The 25,445-nt window shown below is 50.0% G+C and overlaps 1 protein-coding gene and 1 pseudogene across 4 annotated transcripts in view; one reads left to right on the forward strand and one right to left on the reverse strand.

The window, feature by feature from the left end:
* The window catches only part of Zdhhc18 (zDHHC palmitoyltransferase 18), a 32,545-nt gene extending 11,788 nt beyond the window's left edge, over window positions 1–20,757 (reverse strand). For 2 of the 4 annotated variants that reach the window (XM_075945995.1, XM_075945996.1), the window contains exons 1-2: window positions 20,361–20,755; window positions 12,662–12,822 (exon numbers count right to left, since the gene is read on the reverse strand). In XM_075945995.1, the coding sequence (XP_075802110.1) occupies window positions 12,662–12,822; window positions 20,361–20,677 (478 nt within the window). In that variant the 5' untranslated portion in view covers window positions 20,678–20,755. Of the gene's footprint in view, window positions 1–12,661; window positions 12,823–20,360 lie in introns of all 4 variants that reach the window. The other 2 variants (XM_075945997.1, XM_075945994.1) reach the window with 2 other exon arrangements.
* LOC142833973 (cytochrome c oxidase subunit 6B1-like) lies at window positions 13,276–13,718 on the forward strand (annotated as a pseudogene).
* Window positions 20,758–25,445: the final 4,688 nt, after the last annotated feature.

Consider the following 25,445-nt stretch of genomic DNA (forward strand, 5'->3'; position numbering starts at 1 on the left):
GATCAGTGAGTTCAAGGCCACCCGGGTCTACAGAAAAAGTTCCAGGATGGTCAGGGCTACTGAAACCCTGTCTCAAACAACCAAAAACAAAAAGATAGGGTCTCACCATGTTTCCCTGGCTCCGGAATTCACTAGGTAGGCCAGTTTGCCCTTGAACTCACAGAGATCCTCTCGCATCCGCCTCCCGGGGTACTGGAGCCCAGTTACCTATTGTTCTGCTACGAACACTGAGTTCAAGTGTGTTCAGCCTGGGAACCCTTATCAACCGACTCCTGGACACAGGGCCTGCCCCACAGTTTCCTGTTTGGCTGCTTACCTCCAGAGACTAGTGTCTGCATGCTTACCAATGCACTAAGCACTAGCCCAGGTGCTCGGCATGCCCGGTGAGGCACATGGATTCCAATCTCACAGTTCTAACCACCAAAGGGCCTCTTACCATAACCCTAACCACATGTGTTTAAAATGCGATCAAGCACCTTAAGATTTCCTCTTTAGAACAGGAAGCAGGAAAAGGCAGGGCTGGGGCCCAGGAGGCTGAGCCAACTGAACTCTAAGCCTTAGCTTTCTAATGAAAAATAGGAATAACAAGAAGAACAGTGAATAAATTTTGGTTCTTTGTGAGACAGGATCACGTTGCGGGGCTGGCCTTGACTCACTATGTAGCTGAGGATGATCCTGATCGTCTTGCCTCTCACAGTTGGAATTAGAGATAGGTAACTATCACATCTGGTTCTACGGGGTGCTGGGAACTGAACCCGGTTTTATGCATGCTGGGCAAGCACTCTACCTAGCGAAACATTCACTTTGCCCTGTTGTTTATCTCTTGAGACAGGGTATTATTTCAGAGTTTAATCTGGTCTTGAACTCAGGCAGACACAGCTCCTTCTCCCCAACCACATGCTTTAAAGACTTCTCTCAGCATCCCTACCTACCTACAGCTAAGACTTGCTCAACACGTTAACAGACTTGCCTAGGACACAGAAAAGACAGGATTTGAACCCAGGTTTCAAAACTTAGATTTGAGGCCTTTCTTACAGTTTACAGCAGCACAGTGGAGCTGTAGCTCAAAGGTAGAGCGCTTTGCCCAGCACACCTGATCCCTGGGTTTAATCTCCAGTATCATCCCCAATATAATACATAAATAATAGAAATTATCCTGGATCGAGCTGGGCATGCCTGCAATCCTAATGCTTGGGAGGCAGAAGCAGGAGAATCACAAATTCCAGGCTACCCTCAGCTGTGACAAATTTGAGGCCAACATGGACTACATAAAACTGTCTTAGAGCAGAGGCAGGCGAATCTGTGAGTTCGAGGCCAGCCTGGTCTCCAGAGGAAGTTCCAGGACAGGCTCCAAAGCTACAGAGAAACCTTGTCTTGAAAACAAAACAAAACAAAAAACCCCTCTGTCTTAAAAATAAACAAGGGGAGTCCGGCGGGGGCAGAGGTATATGGGTCTCTGCCAGTTCAAGGCCAGCCTGGTAAACAGAGAAAAACCCTGCCTCAAATAATAATACTACTAATAATAAACAAATAAACAAAAGGCTGGAGAGTCCAGTGGTTAAAAGCACTTGCTGCTCCTGTAGAGTACCAGAACTCTGTTTCTAACACCAAAATGGTGGACATAACTATTCCTAAGTCCACTTCCAAAGGCTCCAACACCGCCTCTGGCCTCTTGAGGGCACGCACACACATGGTGCGCGTAGGCATACATTTGGGCAAGACACTTATATACATTAAAAAATCTAAAACATAGGGCTGGTGAAGAGAGTAAAGCTGCAGTTTGAGACTCCCCCCTCCCCCGCTCCTTGTGAAACTCATCTCATAGCTGGCTGCACACTGTCGTGAGGGGCTGTGGAGCCTCAAGGAGACTGGGCTTAGAAGGCAGCGTCAGGTCAAAGGGGCAGGTCTTTGAAGGTTATATTCCCAACCCTGGGTGCCTCTTCCTGCCATGATGGATGAGATTCTGAAACCCTGAGCAACTGTAGCAGGGCATGGTGGCACACACCTTTAATCCCAGCACTTAGGAGGCAGAGGCAGGTGGATCTCTGAGTTCGAGGCCAGCCTGGGCCACAGCGTGAGCTTCAGGAAAGCCAGGGCTACAAAGAGAAACTCTGAGACAGGCTCTCAAGACAGATCCCCTGTGACAGGAGTTATAGATGGTTGTGAGCCGCCATGTGGTTGCTGGGAATTGAATCCAGTTCCTCTGGAAGAGCAGTCAGCGCTCTTAACCACTGAGCCATCTCTCTAGTTAAGCTGCTCCTCTCCTCCCCTAAGTTATCTTTCTTAGACATTTTAATCAGCAACAAGTAGCTACTATAAACTCTCTACAGAAAACTTCCTCCCTTCATCCTGGCCTGGCCAGTCACAGGGTCTGAGTGTGTTCTCTCCAGATGGTCGCCCGGTGCAAGCCAGGCCTGTATCACCAGAGTCACTCCAGAAGACTCCCTTTCCCAGCTCCTCCACACACAGCTACCTCCTTTCCAATACCCCTTCCGGGTCATTTTCTAGCTCCAAACACTTTCCCAGAGTCCCTTAAGACACAAGATGAGGGCTAGAGAGATGGCTCAGAGGTTAAGACCACTGGCTGCTCTCCCAGAGGATCCAGGTTCAATTCCCAGCAACCACACGGTGGCTCACAACCATCTGTGATGAGATCTGGTGCCCTCTTCTGGCCTGCAGGCATATATGCAGGCAGAACACTCTAAGATGAGCATTGGAGAGATGCTCAGCAGTTAAAAGTACTTATTGCTCTTGCAGAGGACCTAAATACAGTCCCAGTACCAACACTAAACAGCTCACAACAACCTGTACTGCACAACTTCCTTCTGGCCTCCTCAGACACGTAAAAACATATAGTGCACACAAACTCAAACAGGCACACATACATACATATATATAATTCAAATAAACAAAGAACACAAGACTGGGGGCTGGAGAGATGGCTCAGTGGTTAAGAGCATTGCCTGTTCTTCCAAAGGTCCTGAGTTCAATTCCCGGCAACCACATGGTGGCTCACAACCATCTGTAATGAGGTCTGGTGCCCTCTTCTGGCCTGCAGGCATACACACAGACAGAACATTGTAAACATAATAAATAAATAAATATTAAAAAAAAAAAAAGAACACAAGACTGGCCAGGCATTCTGTAATCCCAGCACTTAGCAGGCAGATGAAAGGAGACTCAGGAATTCAAGCTCAGCCTTGGCTACTTAGCAAGATGGAGAAAAGCTGGGACTGTAGGAGACCGTCTCAACATCTTCAACCTTAAAAAAATAAAAATAAAAAACGTAGGGGCTGAAAAGATGTCTTAGTGGCTAAGCCCATGTGTTGTTGCTCTGGAGAGGACCTGAGTTTGGTTTCCAGCACTCACATGGTGGCTGTTAACCACCTGCAACTTCAGTTCTAAAGAATTAATGCCTGCTGCTGAGTGGTGGTGGCGCATACCTTTAATCTCAAAACTCAGGAGGCAGAAGCAGGCAAATTTCTGTGAGTTCAAGGCTAGCCTTGTCTACAAATCGAGTTCCAAGACAGTCAGAGCTGTCTTGATAAACTACCACCACCACGAAAAAAAAACCAATAAATTAAAAAAAAATCTAATGCAGGGCTGGAGATGGCTCAGTGATTAAGAGCACTGCCTGCTTATCCAAATGTCCTGAGTTCAATTCCCAGCAACCAAGTGATGGTTCACAACCATCTGTAATAAGATCTGGTATCCTCTTCTGGCCTGCAGGCATATACACAGGCAGAACATTGTATACATAATAAATAAGTAAATCTTAAAAAAAAAAACAAAAACTAATGCCCTCTTCTGGAATCACTGGGCACTGCATGTATGTGGTATACAGACATACATGGAGGCAAAACACCCATAAACATATACACATAAAATAAAAATAAATCCTGAAACAAAACAGCTGAGCTTGGTGGCACCAGTCTTTAATCCCAGTACTCAGGAGGCAGAGGCAGGTGGATCTCTCTGTGTTTAAGGCCAGCCTGGGCTACAAAGTGAGTTCTAGGATAGCCTTTAAAACAAAAAAAACAAAAAACAGAGATTGGTCTGCCTCTGCCTCCAAAGTGCTGGAATTAAAGGCATGTCCCACCACCACCCAGAGACAAATTTATCCTTTTGACAGGACAGGTTCTCATTGTAGCCCAGGCTGGCTTCACACCTAGTTTTTGCAGTGCTGGTATCAAACCCAGAGCCTGTGCTGCTAGACAGGCACTCTACCAACTGAGCTGCACCCCTAGAGCCCCCTCTCTTTAAGATTTAATTATTTATTGTGTATACAGTATTTTGCTTGCATGTATCCCTTCATCAAGGGCAGTCCTGGGCAGAACTAGGAGGTAGAAACTGTCGACTCCCGATGGTTAGGAGGGGGGAGGGGGAAAGGGAGAACCTTGATTGGAATGTAAAATGAATTATAAGTAAATGTTAAAAAAAAAAAGAACAAAAAGGAGCTATGAATCAGTAAGCAGAGGAAGAAGACAAGCTTTAAGGCTGAGGCAGGCTAGGGGTTCAAGTCCTGACCTTTCCACTTACGAGCAGGTGCTCCTGGGTAAGTGACTTAACGGCTGCCTCACCCGTAGAGAAGAGGAGCACAGTGACAAGGCTGTAAGGGTCTAAGCTCCAGGACTGGCGGTTGGTAAGTGCCTACTTAGCAGCTGTGCACAGGAGAGCTGAGAGGTGCAGGCTGGGAAGTTTGAGGACACTGGGCTTGAGTGCTGTCTGGATTTCTACTTGCCATTAAAGAAGCCCTTTCCCGCCGGGCGATGGTGGCGCACGCCTTTAATTCCAGCACTCGGGAGGCAGAGGCAGGCGGATCTCTGTGAGTTCGAGACCAGCCTGGTCTACAGAGTGAGTTCCAGGACAGGCTCCAAAGCCGCAGAGAAACCCTGTCTCGAAAAACCAAAAAAAAAAAAAAAAAGAAGCCCTTTCCCTTCTGAGCCTTGGTTTCTTCCTCAGCAGAACAGAGATCAGGTGGTCCCAGCCTCTCTCAGCAGTGAGGCTGGAAGTGCACAGCAGCCTGAGGCACAGTGCTGAGTCCCGGGAGTCCCTGACCTTGGTCCTGACCGAGGAACCAGAACAAGCCAGCAGGCAAAGGCCCAGTTCTTCCCAAGTTACTGATGTGAGGACTTCCTACCAGACCCCGACCCGCTGCCCCCGGGGCACTGGCTTTCTACCCACTGCTGTCCCTGTCTTTACAGGGGCTTTCAAGCTAGTAAGATATATGGACATACATCTCTACCCAACCACTTACTGAGCTAGGCAGATCAAATCAGCTTCTCTGCAACATAAATGAATAAACTGGAACATAATCAGCTCCACCCCCGATGGTTGCTGGGAAGAATAGCTAAGAATTTACTAAGTGGGTTTAACACAATGTCTAGCATTTAGCAAGAGCCTAAGAGAGGCTGAAATACTAGGAAACAGAAGTGTTCTAGATTTGGGCATTTTTCAGATTTTGGAATATCTACCTATATCTAGAGAGCGGAGGAACCCAAGCCACACAGGTTTTATACAGGTCTTTTACACAAAGCCAGAAAGTAATTTTTATTTTCACTATTGTTTTTTTGAATATTTTTATGATTTATTTAGCTTTGGTTAAATTGCATTGGTGTGAAGTGTCAGATTCCCTGCAACTGGATCTTCAGACAGTTGTGAGCTGTCATGTGGGTGCTGGGAATTGAACCCGGGTCCTCTAGAAGAGCAGTCAGTGCTCTTAACCACTGAGCCATCTTTCATTATTGTTTTAAGAGAGGGTCTCACTGCGTAGCCCTGGCTGGCCTGGATCTCACTGTTGGTTGGCCTTGAAGTCAGAGAGACCTGTTGCCTCTGCTGGAATTAAAAACAGGAGCCACCTTACCTAGCTCCAGAAGGTAACTTGTCGACGATTTTTACTACACCTGTGTTCTCAGCCCAGTCTGCCAGCTGGGGGCTGGTGTGGGATTTTCTGGCTGTGGTCTCTGCTTTTGAAGCATTTAGGATTTCCAGATGAGGGATGCCAGCATTGTAAATATAAACTGACACTATTACTGTTGCTATAGGAACACTATGGACACACAGCAAGTTATAAGGAAACCTCTGGAATCTATGAATGAAAGATACAGACCCTCTTTAGTATTGGGAGAACCTACTGGGAATCTCACGAGACCCCAGAAACCTTCCTCTCACAGAGCAGAGGGAGCCTGTTCTAATCTCTGGTAGTAAGCTCTGCTCCCCTCCAGAGTTTGACAGACAAAGTGAAGCTTCCAAGAGCCAGAGGGAACAAGAGCCTGAGCACAGGTGCCGCTCAGGTGCTGGACAGAGGTCAGTTTGGTCAAAGGAGGCTTGCAGGGGTGATAATGAGTCAGTCTACCGGCCACCTGCTCTGTTCAGCCGCTACCAACAACAGCTTGTTGCCCCCAGAGCAAGTCCACCACCACCCTCAACCAGAAGCTCAGCCTTTTTTGGGCTTGGACTGTCAGTGGCAGCCAGGACTGGTGTGGAACAAGACTCCACCCCCCAGGGCAGGGTGGGCCCGGGCTACTGGAAAGGCTTTTCTTTCTGTAATGCTACAAGTAGAGCCCTGGGTGTCACATGCTAGGCAGGCCGCAGCTCCAGAGAAAGCTAAGGAAGGAAGGAACTGCCTGTCTGCTACCCAACTGCCCCCACAGTAGTTAGCACTCTCCTGTCCCCAGCACCAGCTCAAGGTTAACCATAAAGTTTGAGATCTGGTCACTGTAATCTCCACAAAACCACTTCTGCTCATCCCAGAGGGTGGCGGAGCCCTGCCACCTACAAAGGCTTAGTGCGAGGCCTGGGGACACAGGACGATCACACAGGCTGTAACTGTATGGCCGTGCAAAGCAGTGCGAGTCAATGCCATTGCCACCATGGGTGACTTGGGACCAATTTGATTTCACTGTGAAATGTGGCAAGGCTGCCTGTCAGCTCTTCAGCCTCCTGGAGCCTCAGTTTCCTCGCCTCTAAAATGGGCAATATGAACCTTGAAAGACTGCATGCAAATGAGAGATGACATTCTACTAAAGCCTAACCCATAGCTACTCACTGGTGTTGGTGTCTATATGCAAGAATACAGTAGCGGGGCTGGAGAGACGGCTCAGTGGTTAAGAGACTGGCTGCCCTTCCAGAGTACCAGGGTTCAATTCTCAAAACTCACATGGCAGCTCACAACTGACTGTTCCAGGTCCAGGGGATCTGACACCTTCACACCAATGCACATACGCGGTAGTGGCGCACGCCTTTAATCCCAGCACTTGGGAGGCAGAGACAGGTGGATCTTTGTGAGTTCGAGGCCAGCCTGGTCTACAAGAGCTAGTTCCAGGACAGGCTCCAAAACCACAGAGAAACCCTGTCTCGAAAAATCAAAAATAAATAAATAAATAATAAATTATAAAAAAAATAAAAACAAACAAAATACTCTAAATAGCACCAGTGCGAATACAGAAGAGAGCCAGAAAGATGTCACACACCTGTGCTCCTGGCAACTGGGAGGTGAAGGCAGAACGGCTGGAATTAGAGGCCAGCTGGGCGACCCCATGAGCCCCTCTCTCAAAACCTACCATCAGTCAGGCTGGGGATATAAGCTCGGTTGGTGGTGTGTGTTCGCCTACCATCACAAAGCCCTGACTCGGAGCCCCAGGACCGTGTGAACGAGGTACAGTGGTGCACATGCTAATAACCCCAACACCTGAGGGTGAAGGTCATCTTTAGTGAGTCTGAGCTATAGAAAACCCTGCCTCAGACAAAGCAAGCCCCCAAAACCCAAACTAAAATTAAAAAAAAAAAAGTGGAATACACCAGATAGAATCAGATCCCAGCTCAGTAGGGACGGGTGGGCAGCATTCAGTAGGGGGAATAGGGCAAGTAAAGGAAAAGGCCCAGAGGCCCTGAGGTCCCACATCCCTGGGATCTGGTGAGTGGGAGGGAGGAAGTGGGGGAGGGCTGTTGCTGGCCTCCTGTGGCTCCGCCCCCCAAGGGAGTTTCCTGCTAGGCTGGTGACTCATGGTCTGAGAAAGTTATTCCCCTTTCTCTCTCCATCCTTTTACTCCAGCAAAAGGAAGCTCTCCGCCTGCACAGAAAGCCTCACACACCTCTGTGTACCCACTTCAACAGCGACCCTAATGGTCAGGAACCCTGTAACCTGGCTCTCCCAAAAGGGTCTATGCAGAGCCAACAGAAATTTCTCTTTTAAAATATATAGTCACATGTCATATAGGAGCAGTTTCAAGAAATACGTCATTGTGTCAGTAGGTGATTTCCCCACGCAAATGTCAGAGGAAGCACTCCCACAAACGAAGACGGCTCTGGTTCCATTAGGTGGCGTGGGGGGGGGGGGGTCACAGTTCCACATGGGCTTGTCACTGACTAAAGCATTGTTATACAGCATAAGGCTATATTGGAAACTGATCGTTTATTTTTTGGGAGGAGTTACACAGGGTCTCACTATGGTGGTCTGAAACTTGCTAAGCAGACCAGTCTCACAAAAAAGTGAGCCATTTGTGGGACGGTGGTGGCTCACACCTTTAATCCCAGTACTCAGGAGGTAGAGGCAGAAGGGTCTTTGCCAGTTCAAGGCCAGCCTGGTCTACATAGTGAATTCCAGAAGAGCCTAGGCTGTATACAGTGAAAACTGTCTCAGAAAAAAAACAAGCAAAAAAAGTGAGTCATTTGAAGGAAACCATTTCAGAAATGATGGGAGGGGCTGGAGAGAAGGCTCAGCGGATAAGAGCATGTTAGTCTTGCAAAGGACTCAGGCTCAGTTTCCAGCACCCACGTGGAAGTTCATAACCACCCCAACTCCAGTTCCAGGGCATCCAGTGTCTTCTTCTAATCTCTGCAGACTGGCATGCACATGGACGGTGCACATATCAACACGTAGGCAAACCACTCGGAAGTTTTGCAAAAAGAAAAAGATGGGAGGAGTTAGGTGGGCCAGGAATTGTAATCCTAGCACCAGGAAAGAGAGGCGGGAGGAGCACTAGCCTGGTCTACACACTGAGTTCATATATTTCCAGGCCAGTCAAGGACACATAGGGAGACCCTTTTTCAAAATAACTAACAAACAAAGGAAAGAAAAAAAGAAATGAAGGTAGAGCTGGGGTATGGGGAGGGTAAAAGTCACGCAGTTAATTCAGGAGAGCAAGCTGGGGCCCTAAGGAACCACTAAAATTCTAAGCTCAGGAGGGACAGAGGCAAAACAGGAGCGATGGCCCAGTCAGTAGAGCCCTAAACCAGCCTGGGGAGAAGATGAGGCAGGCCGCCCTGAAAAGAGCTCTGGGTACAGGGGAGGACACTAGGAGCTGATGGACAGGCTGTGAGCATCCCAGGACACCCCAGAGAGCGGGCCGTGTTATCTGTCCTGTAAGTGCAGCCAGGCCTAGGTGAACACCTGAGTGAGCTGTCTCCCACTGGACCAAGAAGGCCTTAGGAATACCTGCCCCGGGGCCTTGGAGAGATATAGAGAAGCTGCCCGCCAGCTATGAAGGTGACCAACTGCCTCAGTTTACCCCAGGTGCTTTCCCAAACTGGAAGGAGCTGGTCCCCTGCTGTCCCTGCTGGAGCTGCAAGGCTCAGTCCCCCTCAACCCCATCAGTTCCTGTTCCTAAGAACATCCACTCACCTCAGAGCCAGAGGGCTCAGGAACCTTGGACCCTTTCAGGAAAATGTGTTTCAACTGACAGAAGCTTCCTAACCACAGTTCAAACTCCAGGTCCAGCTCAAGCAGGTCGTCACGATGCCGCTCTGCCGCTCTCAGGTGAGCCTCATTCCCAGCCCCAGCAGCCTTCCGACCATGGCTTCCCTAATAGCACTATCAGCATGCTCACCCATTGTGGCCTGCTCCCTCCGCCTCTGTCCTCCCTTTGCTCTCCCATGCTTACAGGGCTCCCTGCACACAGTTTCTTGTGTTTGAAGTTCAGGGAAACTTCACAGGGTAGCAACTCCCAAAGTCTCACAGAGAAGACACTCCTGGTTCCTCCCAACTCTCTCCTGTCAGACCTCTCCACCTAACACTGACCTCTGACCACATAGGGTAGGCTTTGCATCAGATTCCTGTCATCCAGTGTAGCGGCACACACCTTTAATCCCAGCACTGGGGAGGCAGAGGCAGGTGGGTCTCTGTGAATTAGAGGCCAGCCTGTTCTACAGAGCAAATTCCAGAACAGCCAAGGCTACTATGAGAAACCCTGTGTCGAAAAATCAAACCAACCCAAACAAAACAAAACAAAAGATTCTTGTCATCCATTGGCTGCCAGGAGGCATTGTATAGAACCAGCACTTAACTGCATGAACCCACCATGTCTTCCCTGGGCGATACCACAAACCTCTCAGATGTCCCCACTGCAGTAAGGAGAGCTCCCGGGAGGCTCCCATTCCTCAGTTATTCTTGCATCCCTCCCTTTCTTTAGCTAACACTAGCTTCCTGAAGGGTGATTAGGCACACCAGACACCCATGTCCTCATCTCCCTTGCCGGAACACCTCAGCGAAGAACAATTTCATCATGACCACCCTGTACCCTGTGGGAATGTGTCATCAAATGTCTGACCCAGGATACAGGACATTAACGTGGAGATAAAAGGATGGAGAGGATGTATGCCTGCTGCCATCCCTAAACACAAGGCCTGGAGTATGGGAAGAGGGCACCTACTCCCCGCCTCTCCCTTCAACCCTTGCCCTTTGGCCTTGCTTGGAGTCTGCACTAACACATCTGGGATCACTCTCTGCAGATGTGAAGATCTGTGGGGACAACAGTGGACAGTACAGGACACAGATCTGAGCTCTACCCAAACACGGAGATTACTGTTGTTACTGGCCAAGCAGCTCAGAAGCCAAGGGATTCCAGATTCCAGGCAGCCAGACAGAGGTCTGGCTGAGCTGCACAATAATCCTGCCTCAGGATTAGCCTGATTGAAGAGGACATGAACCCAGTGGCTGGTCAGGAGCTGCATGGGGAGGCCAGAGCAGTGCAAAGGGGAAGGAGGTCTTCGAGAGGAAGACCATGGGTGTGGCTGCCCTGGCTGCCCCCCAAGCTCCACCCCCTTCCTGGGCTGAGGAGGAGGCAGCATGAAGACCAGACAAAGCTGAGAGGTATCCCCTTCTAGGCCCTCCCCAGCTGCTCCAGAGTCAACAAAAATAATTCCTGGGGATGGACATAGCTGGTCACTAGACCTCACCAGGCCAGGTAGGCACTTAAAAGCCTGTGTGTCTACTGCCTTCTTAGGGCAAGTAGCCAGCCATGACCGGAAACCCTGGAGGTGTGCAAACATCCGAGTCACTTCTCAGCAGGAAGGAGCTGGGGTGGGGCCAGCTCAGATGACAGTCCAGGCCCTGGGCTTGGCTCTTTCTCCTCTGGGAGGAATAAAGGGTTAATTACTCAGAGGCCTGGGCAGGCAGATTCTTTCTGGGCACCCAGCCTTTTCCTCCTCCACACTTTCAGCTCTGTAGGGGGACCCTTTTCTTGCTCCCTTAGCATCTAGGGCTTGTCCTGACCTAGACGAAACTAGACTACGCTCTGTGCTGCCGCGCCTGCCTGTTCCTCTGCCCAGGCTGATGACTGCTCATACACCACCCTCATAGCGCCCCCTCTAGTCCTGTGCCTCTTCTCTAACATCCTTTTTACTTGTTTACTGTCTTTCTGGTACCCCGGAATGTCACCTGGACCTCCACGAGGACAGAGATTATTGTCAGTTTCCTTCATTCCTGACACCAGCCGGGCGATGGTGGCACACGCCTTTAATCCCAGCACTCGGGAGGCAGAGACAGGTGGATCTCTGTGAGTTCGAGACCAGCCTGGTCGATGAGAGCTAGTTCCAGGACAGGCTCCAAAGCCACAGAGAAACCTTGTCTCGAAAAACCAAAAAAAAAAAAAAGTTTCATGACTGAATGACTAAAGAGCACACAAACATTTAGCCGGGTGTGGGGCAGTATGCCTATAATTCCAGCACTTAGGAGGTAAAGGCAGGCAGAGCAGAAACAAGGCCATCCTCGGTTATACAGTGAGTTCAAGACCAGTCTAGACTACACGATACCAAAAAAGAAGAAGAAAAAAAAGAGCTAAGAACAGGGGCTCATATCAACTGTCGCCTATAGGGGCACCACAGTTCCTACACTTACTGTGTGGTCTTTTTTACTTGTTTTTGTTTTTTATTTATTTATTTTTTATTTATTAATTAAAAATTTCCACCTCCTCCCATTTCCCTCCCACTCCCCCATTTGTTTTGTTTGTTTGAGACAGGGTCTCACTATGTAGCTCTGGCTGTCCTGGAACTCGCTCTGTAGACCAAGCTGTTGGGAATTTACAGAGATTCACCTGCCTCTGTCTCCCAAGTGCTGGAAGCCACCACCGCCTGGCTTCGGCTGTGTGAGCTCGAACCATGTACATAAACGCTGTGTCTCATTTAAGTAGGAAACGAGTAATAAGCTGACCTCAGAGGCTAGCGGCCGATCAGTCGTCACGCAGACGAGGACAGCTGCAAGCGCTGCCTTATTCACCTGCTTGCTCATCTGCTCCTTGCCCCACTACAGAGCCAGCCCCAGCCTGCCTGCCCACTGCTCTATCCTTAATTCCTAGCACAGCACTGGACGAGGCAACCAGGCCTCCTCTCACATCCGGGACCACGGAGCTGGGGAGCTATCATGGGCTAGAAGAAAGAGGCTCACCAATCTGCTTCTCCAGAGCAGCTGCTTCACAGACGGTTGCCCGGGGTAGGATGCCAGGGTCAGTAAAACTGGTCTGCAGGAGGCAGCTCATGACGAAGAAGAAGAGGATGGCAGCGATGATGGGGACAGCCAGGGTCAGTCTGCGGGCCAGGTAGGGACAGCTAGGAGAGAAGAAAGCTCAGGTTACCTCAAGGCTGCTTCTCCCTGAAGTGCAGCGGGAGCTGAGTGCAGCTACTCCCCATAGTGCCCAGAGCAGACATTACTAGTTAATCCTGGACTTCTTCCAACAGCAGATGAGAACAACAGATATTCTCCCTCATCCCAGCCAGCAAGCAGATCCCTCTTCCTCCATCCCTTCCTGCCAACAGGAACTTGCCAGATAGCCAAACTGGCTGTGAACTCTTGATTTTTCTGCGTCCACCTGAACACACATTCACCACACCTAGCCTTCTTTAAGGCAGCACACACTTGTATTTCCAGCACTCAGAAGGCCCAAGCAGGAAGATCAGGAGTTCAAGGCCATCCTTCACACAGAGTAAACTCAAGGCTAAGCTGGGTTATATGAGACCCTGCCTCAAAAACAAAAATAAATAAATAAAAACAAACCAACAAGGAATTACTGCTGCTCCTGGGCAGTCTTTAGGAGTTGGCACCATGGCTGAAGACATCAAGACCAAAATCAAGAACTACAAAACTGCCCCCTTTGACAGCCGCTTCCCAAACCAGAACCAGACCAGGAACTGCGGGCAGAACTATCTGGACTTCCACCGCAGCAAGAAGGCAATGACCGCAAGTGTGAGTTGTACCGGCGTGTACACAAGTCCCTCTGCCCCGTATCATATGGGTCTCAGCCTGGGATGAACGCAGAGCAGAAGGCACATTTCCTGGGGAGATCTGACCTGGCTCCACCCACCTCTCCTCTGTTCGCTCTCCTCTCCCCATACAGTAAAGGGGGACCTGGGTATATGATGGTCCCTACTCTGGGACCCTGAATCATGATGCAACATCTAATAAAATTTCACTGAAAAGTTAAAAAAAAACAAACAAACCAACAAAACCAGGCCACTGAGATGGTTCAGAATATAAAAATGCTTGTTATTAAGTTTGATGGCCTGAGCTTGCTCTTGGAACCCACGTGATGAAAACAGAAAAGGATTCTCACAAGATATCCTCTGACCTTTACATGCACGCCACAAAACATACACATGCACACAGAAGCAAAATAAATAAAATCCACCAGCCATGGTGGTGCACTGGGGAAGTTGAGTCAGAGTGATCTCTATGAGTTCAAGGCTAGCCTGGTCTACAGTGCTAGTTCTAGGACAGTCAGAGCTGTTACATAGAGGAAACCTATCCCGGAAAAAAAAGAAAAAGAAGAAAAAAAAACAACAACAACAAAAAACAATAAATAAAATGTAATTAAAAACCAAAGACAGAGACAGAGATGGAAATAGAGAAAAACAGGGGCTTCCTGGGCTGGTCCTGAACCCCTGGACTCCTAGGACTCCTTCATGTAAACACAACGTTGTATATAGCTCAGTACCCAGCATTTTAATATGTCCTGTCTATGGGTGCTTTGCCTGCATGCAGGTCTGTGCACCATGTGTGTGGCTGGTGCTTGAAAAGACCAGAAGAGGGCACTGGAATGGTAGTTAGAGACAGTTGTGAGCCACCACAAGGGTGCTAGGGAATTGAACCCGGGTCCTCTGGAAGAACGACTAGTGCTTTCAATCGCCAAACCATCTCTCCAGACCTGTCCCAGGACTTAGCTGTGGCCTCAGAATCCTTTTAGTAGACACAGGGACACAGAACTTCAGGAAGCCATTACCAATGAAGGGGGCTGCCACTTGAGACAACCACCACGGCAGTGTTGCGATGTCACGCATTCATGCATTCAGCCAGCTGCTCCACAAATATTTACCGAGTTCTTCTCTGTGCCAGGCAACGCTCTCAATAAACAGCAGGAATAATGGGTATGACAAGTGTCTCTCTGCCGAGTGACTTATGATCGACTAGGGAAACGAGCCCGGTAAACAGGTGAAGTGCGCAGCAGAACAAAAAGATGCCTGCCAGAGACGACACTGCAGCCACACCCAGAGGAGCAAGGGGACAGGTAAGGAAAACTGCATGCACCTGCCCCAACCCCCCAGACACCAACTCCAGGCTGATCCAAGATGGCCCCAGGAACAGCTAGTGAGATAGCCTGCTCCTCCCTCCCAGGAGGCAGGCTGCTGACCATGGCTTCCACATCCACCTTTAACCCCTTGCTTCCATTTTAGGGCTGCAATGTTCTAGAAGTTCTGAAATTGGAGGGGGTGTGGCTTTAGGATGAAGAGGACCTACTGGGGGCGCTCTGTGTCTTCTTTGCCACGCTGCTGACCACTGCAAAGCCACTTTCTGCAAACATAGATCATATTGGTCATTTTCCCACCTGAAACCCTCCGATGGCTTCAAATGGAATCCAATCTCAATTGGCCGGTTAGGCCAACCTTGTTGTGAGATTTGCTGAGGTTTCTCCTGCAACAACCTACAAAACTGTCCTCACTCCCTCTACCCACATCACACTGGCCTCGTGGCAGTCTCCACAAGTGTGACTCTGTTTTACCTCAGCGCCTTTGCACTTACTGCTCATGTTCTCTGGAACGGTCTTCCCTCCTCAGAGGACTTTCCTTGATAGTTCATATAAAGCAGTCCTCCTGAGACTATTTTCTGTACAGCATTTATTAAAAATGTTAGCTGTGGGACCAGAGATGGCTCAGTGGTTAAGAGCATCCACGGGATGGCTCACGACCATCACTAACACCAGCTCCAAGGGTTCCAATGCCCTCTTTGCGAATGCCACACGTGGTACACATACACGTGCAATTAAACACTCAAAGACATAAAATAAATAAAGCTTAAAAAATATAAACTAAGCCCAGCAGTGGTGACACACACCTTTATTTCCAGTACTAAGGAGGCAGAGGCAGGCAAATCTCTGTGTGTTCGAGGCCAGCCTGGTCTACAGAGTGAGTTCCAGGACAGCCAGGCTACACAGAGAAACCCTGTCTCCAAAAACAAAACAACAAAACAAAAATCAAGTAACGTAGGGCATGGCAGCTCACACCTCTAATGCCAGCACTCTGGAGGCAGAAGCAGAACAACTCTCTGTGAATTTGAGGCCAGCTTGGTCTATACATTGAGTTCCAGGATACCCAGGACCATAGAGTAAGATCCTGTCTGAAAAAAAAAGTTACCTGCGGCCGGGCGGTGGTGGCGCACGCTTTTAATCCCAGCACTTGGGAGGCAGAGGCAGGCGAATCTCTGTGAGTTCGAGACCAGCCTGGTCTACAAGAGCTAGTTCCAGGACAGGCTCCAAAACCAGAGAAACCCTGTCTCGAAAAACCACAAAAAAAAAAAAAAAAAGTTACCTGCTGTGTGGCTATGTTACCTGCTTCTGTCTGGCTAAGTGACAAGCAGACAGCATCCCTTGCACATTGCCTAGTAAATACCCACCAAATGAATGGTGTGCCCCTCATGGAGAGACATTAGCTGCCTTTTTTTTTTTTAGTACTACAGACCAAACCCTATGCCTTGTCCACGCTAGGAAAGCACTTGGCCATCTGTTGTCTCCAGCCCTACCACCTGACATCTTGTGAAGATTTACTATGTACTAGGTATTGCCCTAGTCAATAAATCATTATAAATAATACATACAGGCCAGGGATACAGCTCAGTGGGAGAATGCACTCTATCATGCACAAAGCCCTGAGTTCGTGCAGTCCCCAGTAGTCCCAGAAGCACAATAATAATACTGATGATAATGACAATATCAAATCAATACCTAAAGTGCAAACCAGACACAATCCTACATGCCTATAATCACGGCATTTAAGAGGTTGAGCAAGGAGAATCCTGAGAACTTGAGGCCAATCTGGGCTACAGAGAGCAGTGCTATCTTAAAAATACTAATTCTGTGGGGCACAGTGGCACTTGCCTTTAATCCCAGGCAGGGGGGTGTCTGTGAGTATGAAGCCAGCTAGGACTACACAGGACTAACAGTCACTATGTGCTAGCTACACAGTGAGACCCTTTCCAAAGTTAACTAACAGTCACTATGTGCTAGCTACACAGTGAGACCCTTTCCAAAGTTAACTAACAGTCACTATGTGCTAGCCTCACAGTGAGACCCTTTCCAAAGTTAACTAACAGTCACTATGTGCTAGCTACACAGTGAGACCCTTTCCAAAGTTAACTAACAGTCACTATGTGCTAGCCTCACAGTGAGACCCTTTCCAAAGTTAACTAACAGTCACTATGTGCTAGCCTCACAGTGAGACCCTTTCCAAAGTTAACTAACAGTCACTATGTGCTAGCCTCACAGTGAGACCCTTTCCAAAGTTAACTAACAGTCACTATGTGCTAGCCTCACAGTGAGACCCTTTCCAAAGTTATCTAACAGTCACTATGTGCTAGCCTCACAGTGAGACCCTTTCCAAAGTTAACTAACAGTCACTATGTGCTAGCCACACAGTGAGACCCTTTCCAAAGTTATCTAACAGTCACTATGTGCTAGCCACACAGCTGTGCACTTCACATGCATTTCGCAAGTCTTCACAGTGACCCTCTAACCTTGTGCCCAAACGTCACAGATGAGGAAGTTTAGAAAGCTTAAACGACCCGGGCAACACAGGTCAGGAGCATTCACATGACTGTGAAGTTCATGCTGTTGACCACAGCTAGCTGCTGCCTTCCCACTGGAGCCAGAGGGGATGGGATATCTCTTGGGCAATGCATCTGTCAGGAGGCTTTGGGCCAGATGAGGTTCCAGAGATCCACAGGGGCAGGGAGCAAAGTCAGGACATGTGAACAGTGCTTTTGAAGCCTGCAGCAGCCTTCCCTTAAGGACCAGAGCCAGCCAATGCCAAGGGCTCCAAATGGGCTACCCTCTGCTCCAAACATCTCTTCATGTCTAATCCTCCAAAAGAACCAGCAATGTTGGACAGCTCTCCTAGTTCACCCACAAGCTGGGACCTGGGGAAGGAAGACTGGGACTTGTAGAGCCCTTGGCAAACACCAATACCAAGTCCTAGGCTCTGATTTCCACAGCTAGATTCAAGATCACACAATTACAAGCTGGCATCTCCAAACTCCCAGCAAGTGATCCTGCCCATTCATTCATTCAACGGTCATTTGCTGTGCTGGGTGCTGACTGCATCCCTTGCACTGGGTCTAGGCACTAAACACACAGCAGTGTCGAAGTTTGCTATCCTTGCGCCAAAAAGACAGACACGGGATGACCAAAGGCATGCATGCGTGCATGCGTGTGCAGAAGGTAAAGAGTGGAAAGAAATGAGTGACCCATGAGTGTAAACAGAGGTGCTCCAAACAGTGCAAAGGCCCTGAGGCAGGCGGGAGCAGGCAGGGCAATGAGTTTGAGAGGGTAACTCAGCAGAAAAGGACTAAGAGCAAGCAGCAGGCACAGAAGGCCATTATCAGAGCTCTGGCTCTCACCTAGAGGGAGAACCAGGGAGCCTGACATCTGATGTCAAGGGGTTGAGGCTGCTGTGAGAATGGATAGTAGAGAAGCTGGAAGCCCCACTGGGAAGCTACCACAATCCACCAGAAGGGAAGCAAAACCAGCAGGAAAGGTCTCCCCCAAGGCCATCTGTACCTTCCCGGAGCAGCAGCGAACGAGCATCTTCTACCATCCCTGTCCTCACTAAAGCGCACCCACCTTGGAATCCTCCAAGCCCCAACACCCAACACCCAGCAGGAATATGGGTTAACACAACCCTGCTCCCAAAGTCACCAACCGAGAGTGGGAGCAAGAGGCAATGAAGGCTGAGGTAACTGAGTGGTCTGTTCTCCCTGAGCCCGGGAGTTCTCCCTTCTTCTCTGGCTGGGGGCAACTCAGGATCATCCTGAATCCATCCAGAAGTTCAGGTCCAACTCTTACACGGAGGGGTCATAGGACAACCACAGCCAGCACTACTTCCTCCAGCCTGGGTCATAACCCCGGGCGTGGGCATGACAAAGAGTGGCCCAAGGGCTCCGGTGAAGCACGTCTCCGGCACACAAGAGGCCACAAGAGGCGGAAATGAAACTTGGCTTAAGGGCCAAGCTGGGGTCCCAGACTTTCTCTGTGAAAACCACCCTGAGCCTTCTTCCATCCCGACCCAGGATGGAAGGGCAGAACATTCTGAGGGACAGGGGGAAAGAAGCAAGTCTTCACCTTGTGGCTGCAGACACATAATCCAAGTCCTGCAAAGTGACCCGAGAACTGGCCTTTTAAAAAGCTTTACCAAAGCCTGGCGGTGGTGGCGCATGCCTTTAATCCCAGCCCTCAGGGAGGCAGAGACAGGCGGATCTCTGTGAGTTCGAGGCCAGCCTGGTCTACAGAGGGAGTTCCAAGACAGCCAGAGATACACAGACATACACCTTGTCTCGAAAAAAAAAAAAAAAGCAAGCACTTTATCATGACCACATGCCCCCAGGAAGTGATTTTTGGTGAACAGAGCAGTAAAACCTGTTAACATCAAGTGCTAAAAGCTTGCACGCAAAAGCATAAATAAATGATAAATAAATTTGAAAAAAAAAAAGCTAAAAGCTTGCATGCATGACCGGGTACCAATCTCAATAGACCGCTCAGAGGTGGGGACTATTTAAGTCTCCATCTATAGCTAAGGAAACTGGGGACTGCAAAGCAGAAGTGACTGGCGCCCCAGGCCACACAATTACTGGAAGGTGGAGCTGGGATTTGGGCTAGGTTCCCTGGCTCCAGAGATGGAGGTCTTAACTAGACTGAATAATAAAAGAAGCCAACCTCAAAGAACAGGGAGAAGCAGGAGGGAAAAGTGGGGTTCGTCGGGTGGGTGGGCATGTGAGGGAGTTGTGTGCGTGCAAGAAGTCATGTGCAAGAAAGCTCCAGCTACAGGCTGAGGGTGGGGTGGGAACTTTGGATGCGTGAGTGGCCCTGATAAAGCCATAAGCAGCCACTCCTCCACCCTGAGATGGAGGTGCCGGGTAGGCCAGCCCTGGGTCACTAGAAAAAAGGTCAAAAGCCCATAGGGACAATTAAAACCTGTCATGCCAAAGCACTGAGGTCTCTTTCATGAACTGGAGTGATGCAGCTGTCCTGGTGGAGGAACGTGACCAAGGGATGCCCCAGAGTGTCCAAAGAGGACAGGGAGCCAGGTCAGGGCTGGAGAGACCCCTGGGGTTCTAGGGAGCTAAGGGAGGGTCAGGAAGAAGCTCTGGCAAAACTAAGGAAAGCGCTGGAGAAGGAAGAGCCAGTCTGAGCAGCCCAAAGATGCTTTAAAGAGGATGCCTTGGGGTCTACGGCAAGTCTGAATGAGGGGAAGCGGTGATGGGGGGAACAGTCTGAGGAAGCCAGGACGCTGCGGAACCTGGGAGGGACCTGAGAAGACGCATAGGAGATTCATAGTGTCCATAAGGGACACAAAAACTTAGTTTGAGGACAGGAATAAAAGACGCCTAGAGGGGTCAGAAAGAGCCTGGGATAGGCAAGAACCGGCCAGGGATAGGAGAGGAGGGCAGGCAGACCTGAGGGACCCGGCAAAGGCCGGTGACCGGGGCCGGGCACCCAAAGTCCGGGTGGTGAGGATGGGTGCAGGGGTCCAGGGAGGGCGGAGGCCCGAAGGTACACAGATGCGGGCCGGAAAGGAGTGGAGGCCGGGGGGAGGGGGAGCGAACTCACTTGGAGAAGAAGAAGAGAACGGTGGTGCTGAGGATGAGCAGCAGTGTGAGCGCGAATACGCCGCCGTGGCCGGCCAGCATGAGTCGGCCGCCGCAGTAGAAGCGGTTGCGGCCCGGGAACACCTCCCACTTACGCCGCGGCCGGCGGCCCAGGCTCCCGCTGCCACTGCCGCTGCCGCTGCCGCTCCAGCGCGGTGCTCCGGGCGCGGGCCCGGGGCTCGGAGCGGGGGGCGCGGCGGGGCCGGAGCGGCGCGCCCCGGGGGAGGCGGGCGGCGGGGCGGCCCCGGGGCTGATCTGCTGGTACTCGCAGTCCTTCATGCGGCCGGCCGCGGGCCTCGACTCCGCGCCCCGCGGGCCGGCCGCACCGCTCCGGGACCGGGCCGAGCAGCGGAGGGAGCGGCGGCGCGCGCGTCGCTGGCGGGCGGGCTCGCTCGCTCGGGTTGGCCCCCTCCGCTGCCGCCCCGCCCCCCGGCTCGCTCGGCAGCGCCACCCGCGACGGGCGCGGGAACTGCAGGTGCGGCCTCCCGGCTCCCTGGGGCCTTTGCGCTCAGTCTCTGTGTTAGGAGGGCCGGGAGATTCAGGGGACCCACCGCCGGGCTCGCCCACCGCTGAGGACAGGCCGGGAAGGATGGTACACAACTTGCTTTGAAAGTTCCCAGTGTCCAAAGGGGTATGTGGGAAGTAGCCTCTAGTCTCTCCCTCCCAGCTCTCCTAGGCCTAGACCCGGGTCCAAGCCTGGGTTACTAGATACCCTTAAACGGGGATCATTCCTAAGGACCCTAAGATTTTTTAGGTGGGTGTATTCACAACACACCTAGTGCGGTGGCCCATGCGCCTGGTAGGCTGAGGCAGCTCTTTGTAATTCTAGCTGAGAGTTGCGGGTTCAAGGCCAGGTTAGGATACAGGGTGAATTTGCACCCACCTGGAGCTACAAGTGAGACCCTGACCCACTCGTGAACACACACACACATACCAACACTCTATATGCCTAAGGTCAGGAGTCCAGAAATATTTTAGCAAATTTTTTGCGTACAGTCCCACAAGGCTTACAGTAGGGCTGGACCAGGCCGTCCGAACTCTCATCTGGAGAGTCAAATGGGGGCCAGTTCCCTCGCAAGCCGTTCAGGTTGTTGGCAGAACTTTTTTTTTTAATATTTATTTATATTATTTATTATGTATACAATATTCTGTCTGTGTGTATGTCTGCTGGCCAGAAGAGGGCACTAGACCTCATTACAGATGGTTGTGAGCCACCATGTGGTTGCTGGGAATTGAACTCAGGACCTTTGGTAGAGCAGGAAATGCTCTTAACCTCTGAGCCATCTCTCCAGGCCCCTGGCAGAACTTTCTTGTGCTGTAACCAGAGGCCTGAAAGTTTGGCTGAGACTCCACCCGAATTTACTAGAGATTATCCAATGACTCCCCGTGGAAGTTCCTCCACAGGAGCCACGGCTTTGTGAACCTGACAAGGAGATTGATCTTCGATTTGCCCAGAGTTTGACCTGATATTGTGTTGCTTGGCTATCAAATCAGGGCCTCACATGCTGGGCAGCTACTTAGTCACTGAGCCACGACACCAGCCCTAAGACAGAGCGTTTGTGTTGTGTGAATGAACGTGTGCGCGCACATGCGTGCACGGGGAGGCAGGGTGTGCAGGCCCATGCATACGTGGAGGCCTGGAGAAGGTGTCAGATCCTTCAGAGCGAAGTTCAGGAGCAAGCAGAGGATACCTGAACTGCTACATGGTGCCAGGACCCGAACTCTGGTACTCTTGACTGTTCAACAAGTATTTTTAACTCCTGGGCCATCTCTCCAGTGCCCGAGCCAGAGTATCTATCACTTACTATGTGTGTGGCAGAAATCACATGTCGTCCCCTTTGCTCTCATCTATGATTAGAAGGAAGTTAGAGGTGGGAGCATCAGAAGGCAGGATCGTTGGTGGTCATTGTACGGTCTGTCCATTGAGTCCAAGATACTGCAAAACCCAAGGAAATGAGACCCCAGGATTGGGACTGGAGAGACTCATGCTAACAATCTCCTCACTAGGCATGCTGAGGTGGGAGGGGAGGGTTGCAAGTCTGAGGCCAGCCGGGGCTGCATAGCAAGATCCTGTCTACAAACAGACAGACAAAAAGATGCAATAGAAAGGGGTAGGAAGCCAGCAGTGGCCGTGAGAACCCCTAATGGGCCAGGTGTGGTGGTCTACTTCTGTAACGTGGCACTTGCCGAGTGGAGGCAAGAGGGCTGGGAGTTCACGTTAACCACAGGTTTGATGGTAGCGTGGGTGACCTGGAACCTTGTCTACAAGCAAACAGAATCACAACTGGGTCAGACATGGTGGTCACGCTGTCATCCCAGCACCAGGAGGCGGGGGCAGACAGGTTTCTGTGAGTATGAGGCCAGCCTGGTCTACATAGCAAGTCCCTTGCCAGGGCAAACAGAGCTGAATAATGAGAACCCATCTTATGCTGCCACCAAAACTACAGTGGCACACGTTTTGTTGTTGTTATTGTTTATTTGTTTGTTTTTATTTGCATTGATGTTTTGCCTGCATGTATATCTGTGCAAGGGTGTCAGATCTTGGAGTTACAGACAGTTGTGAGCTGCCACGTGAGTGCTGGGAATTGAATCCAGGTCCTCTGGAAGAACAGTCAGTGCTCTTAACCGCTGAACCACCTCTTCAGCCCCGTTTGTTTGTTCTTTGAGACAGGGTTTCGCTATGTAGCCCTGGCTGCCCTGGCACTCACTCTGTAGACCAGGCTGGTCTCAAATTTAGAGATCCGCCTGCCTCTGCCTCCTGAGTGCTGGGATTAAAGGCGTGTGCCACTGCCGCCCGGCCTTAGTGACACACGTTTATCATCTTGGTACTTTGGAGGCCGAAGCAAGAGGATCAGAAGTTTAAGGCCATCCTTGGCTATATATCAAAATTGAGGCCAGCTGGGCTTCAGTATAAAACATAAAATAAATAACTCCAAAAATACTTACTAAGAGGCATGTGTGCCGAAGGCTGCTGACCCACACACTCTTGGCGCTGGAGGCTCTGGGTCTGGCGGACTTCACCTTGGGGTAAACCACACTGTGGGCTCTGCCTCTCCTGCTGCCACCCAACTGTGAGATGGTCACCAAACTAGACATGCTGGTCCCACCTTAACTGAATCCTTTTGGAGCCCTAATCCTCCTCCTCTTCCTCCTCTTCTTTTTTTTTTTTAAGATTTATACATATACAGTGTTCGCCTATATGTATGAGGGCACCAGATCTCATTATAGATGGTTGTGAGCCACCATGTGGGTGCTGGGAATTGAACTCAGGACCTCTGGAGGAGCAGTCAGTGCTCTTAACCTCTGAGTCATCTCTCCGGCCCCACGCCTCTTCTTAATGCTTTGTCACTTTACAGAAGCCTGGACTGTCCCACTCGGCACTCAGTTTCCCTCCTGTCTATATCATAATGTCTATTTGCAGACACCCTTTCTGCTCATATTTTTAAAAATGAATTTATTTCTAACTATGTGCATGTGCCTGTGTCTTCATGTGGGCATGTGTACCTGACTGCAAATGCCCACAGAGGCCAGGGGCTTTGGATCCTCTGGGAGCTGAAGTTTCAGGCAGTTGTGAACTGGCCAGTGTGGGTGCTGAGAACAGAACTCAAGACTCAGGTACTCTGGAAAAACGGTATTACTATTACTATTAATTATTCTGTTTGTTTGTTTTTTGTTTTTGTTTGTTTGTTTGTTTTTTGTTGTTTTTCGAGACAGGGTTTCTCTGTGGCTTTGGAGCCTGTCCTAGAACTAGCTCTGTAGACCAGGCTGGTCTCGAACTCACAGAGATCCGCCTGCTTCTGCCTCCGAGTGCTGGGATTAAAGGCGTGTGTCACCACTACTGAATATTCTTAGTCACTGAACCATCTCTCCGTTCTTTTTTTTTTTAATATTTATTTATTATGTATACAATATTCAATCTGTGTGTGTTTGCAGACCAGAAGAGGACAGCAGACCTCGTTACAGATGGTTGTGAGCCACCATGTGGTTGCCGGGAATTGAACTCATGACCTTTGGAAGAGCAGGCAATGCTCTTAACCACTGAGCCATCTCTCCAGCCCCATCTCTCCGTTCTGATCACCTAAAAAGCTGTGGGCTGGAGATGTAGTTCATTGGGAGAACATAACATTTCTGAGACCCTGTGTTCCACCTCTAACACACACGCGCGCACACACACACACACACACACACACACACACACACGGAAGAAAGAGAGAGAGAAAGGGAGAGAGATGAGTCTTCTGTCCATGTCTACTCCTCAACTTTCTCATCCTGTCCTATCTGAATTTCTTCTCATTGAGGTTGCAATTACATGCTCAAATTAAAAATACAATAGTTAAGTCAGGAGTGGTGGCACACACCTCGCCTGTAATCCCAGCACTTGGGAGGCAGAGGCAGGTGGGTCTCTGAGTTTGAGGCCAGCTCGTCTACAGAGTGAGTTCCAGATCAGTCAGGACTACGAAGGGAAGCCCTGACTCAATAAACAAACAAACAAATAAATAAAAAGTTCAGTATAGGTATAGCCTGTAATCCCAGCTTTTTGGATGACTGAGGCAGGAGGATCACTTGATTCCATGCATGAGTTAAATGCTAGCCTGGTCATCAGAGCCAGAACAGAGCAAAGACACTCAAGCCCAAAGCTGGAGCCAGCTTCTACAGCTGCCTCCCACTCTGCACAGCCCGGTGCTGAGAGGAAGGGCTCTCTTTGTAGATGCAAGTAACTGCTCAATGCTAGAGCATGTGAGAGTCCTCCCTGAGCTGCTCAGTGCAGGAGCATGTGTGGGTCCTCCCTGAGCACTACAGAATACGGACATCAAATGCTAAACTAAGAGAGAGAGAAAGAAAAAAACCCACATACGAAACAACAGGAGCAGGGAGATTCATGTTCAATGGTAAAACATGCTTAACATAGGTAAGACCCTAGGTCCAATTCTCAGCATGGAAACAAGACAATCTAAACAAACAAACACAGAAACAAAACAAGGGAACAGGAGAAGGGCTAGAGTGGCCAAGAGCACTGGCTGCTCTTCCAGAGACCCCCATGGTCCCT

The sequence above is a fragment of the Microtus pennsylvanicus genome, chromosome 13 (genome assembly GCF_037038515.1).
Source record: "Microtus pennsylvanicus isolate mMicPen1 chromosome 13, mMicPen1.hap1, whole genome shotgun sequence".
Classification (NCBI taxonomy): Eukaryota; Metazoa; Chordata; class Mammalia; order Rodentia; family Cricetidae; genus Microtus; species Microtus pennsylvanicus.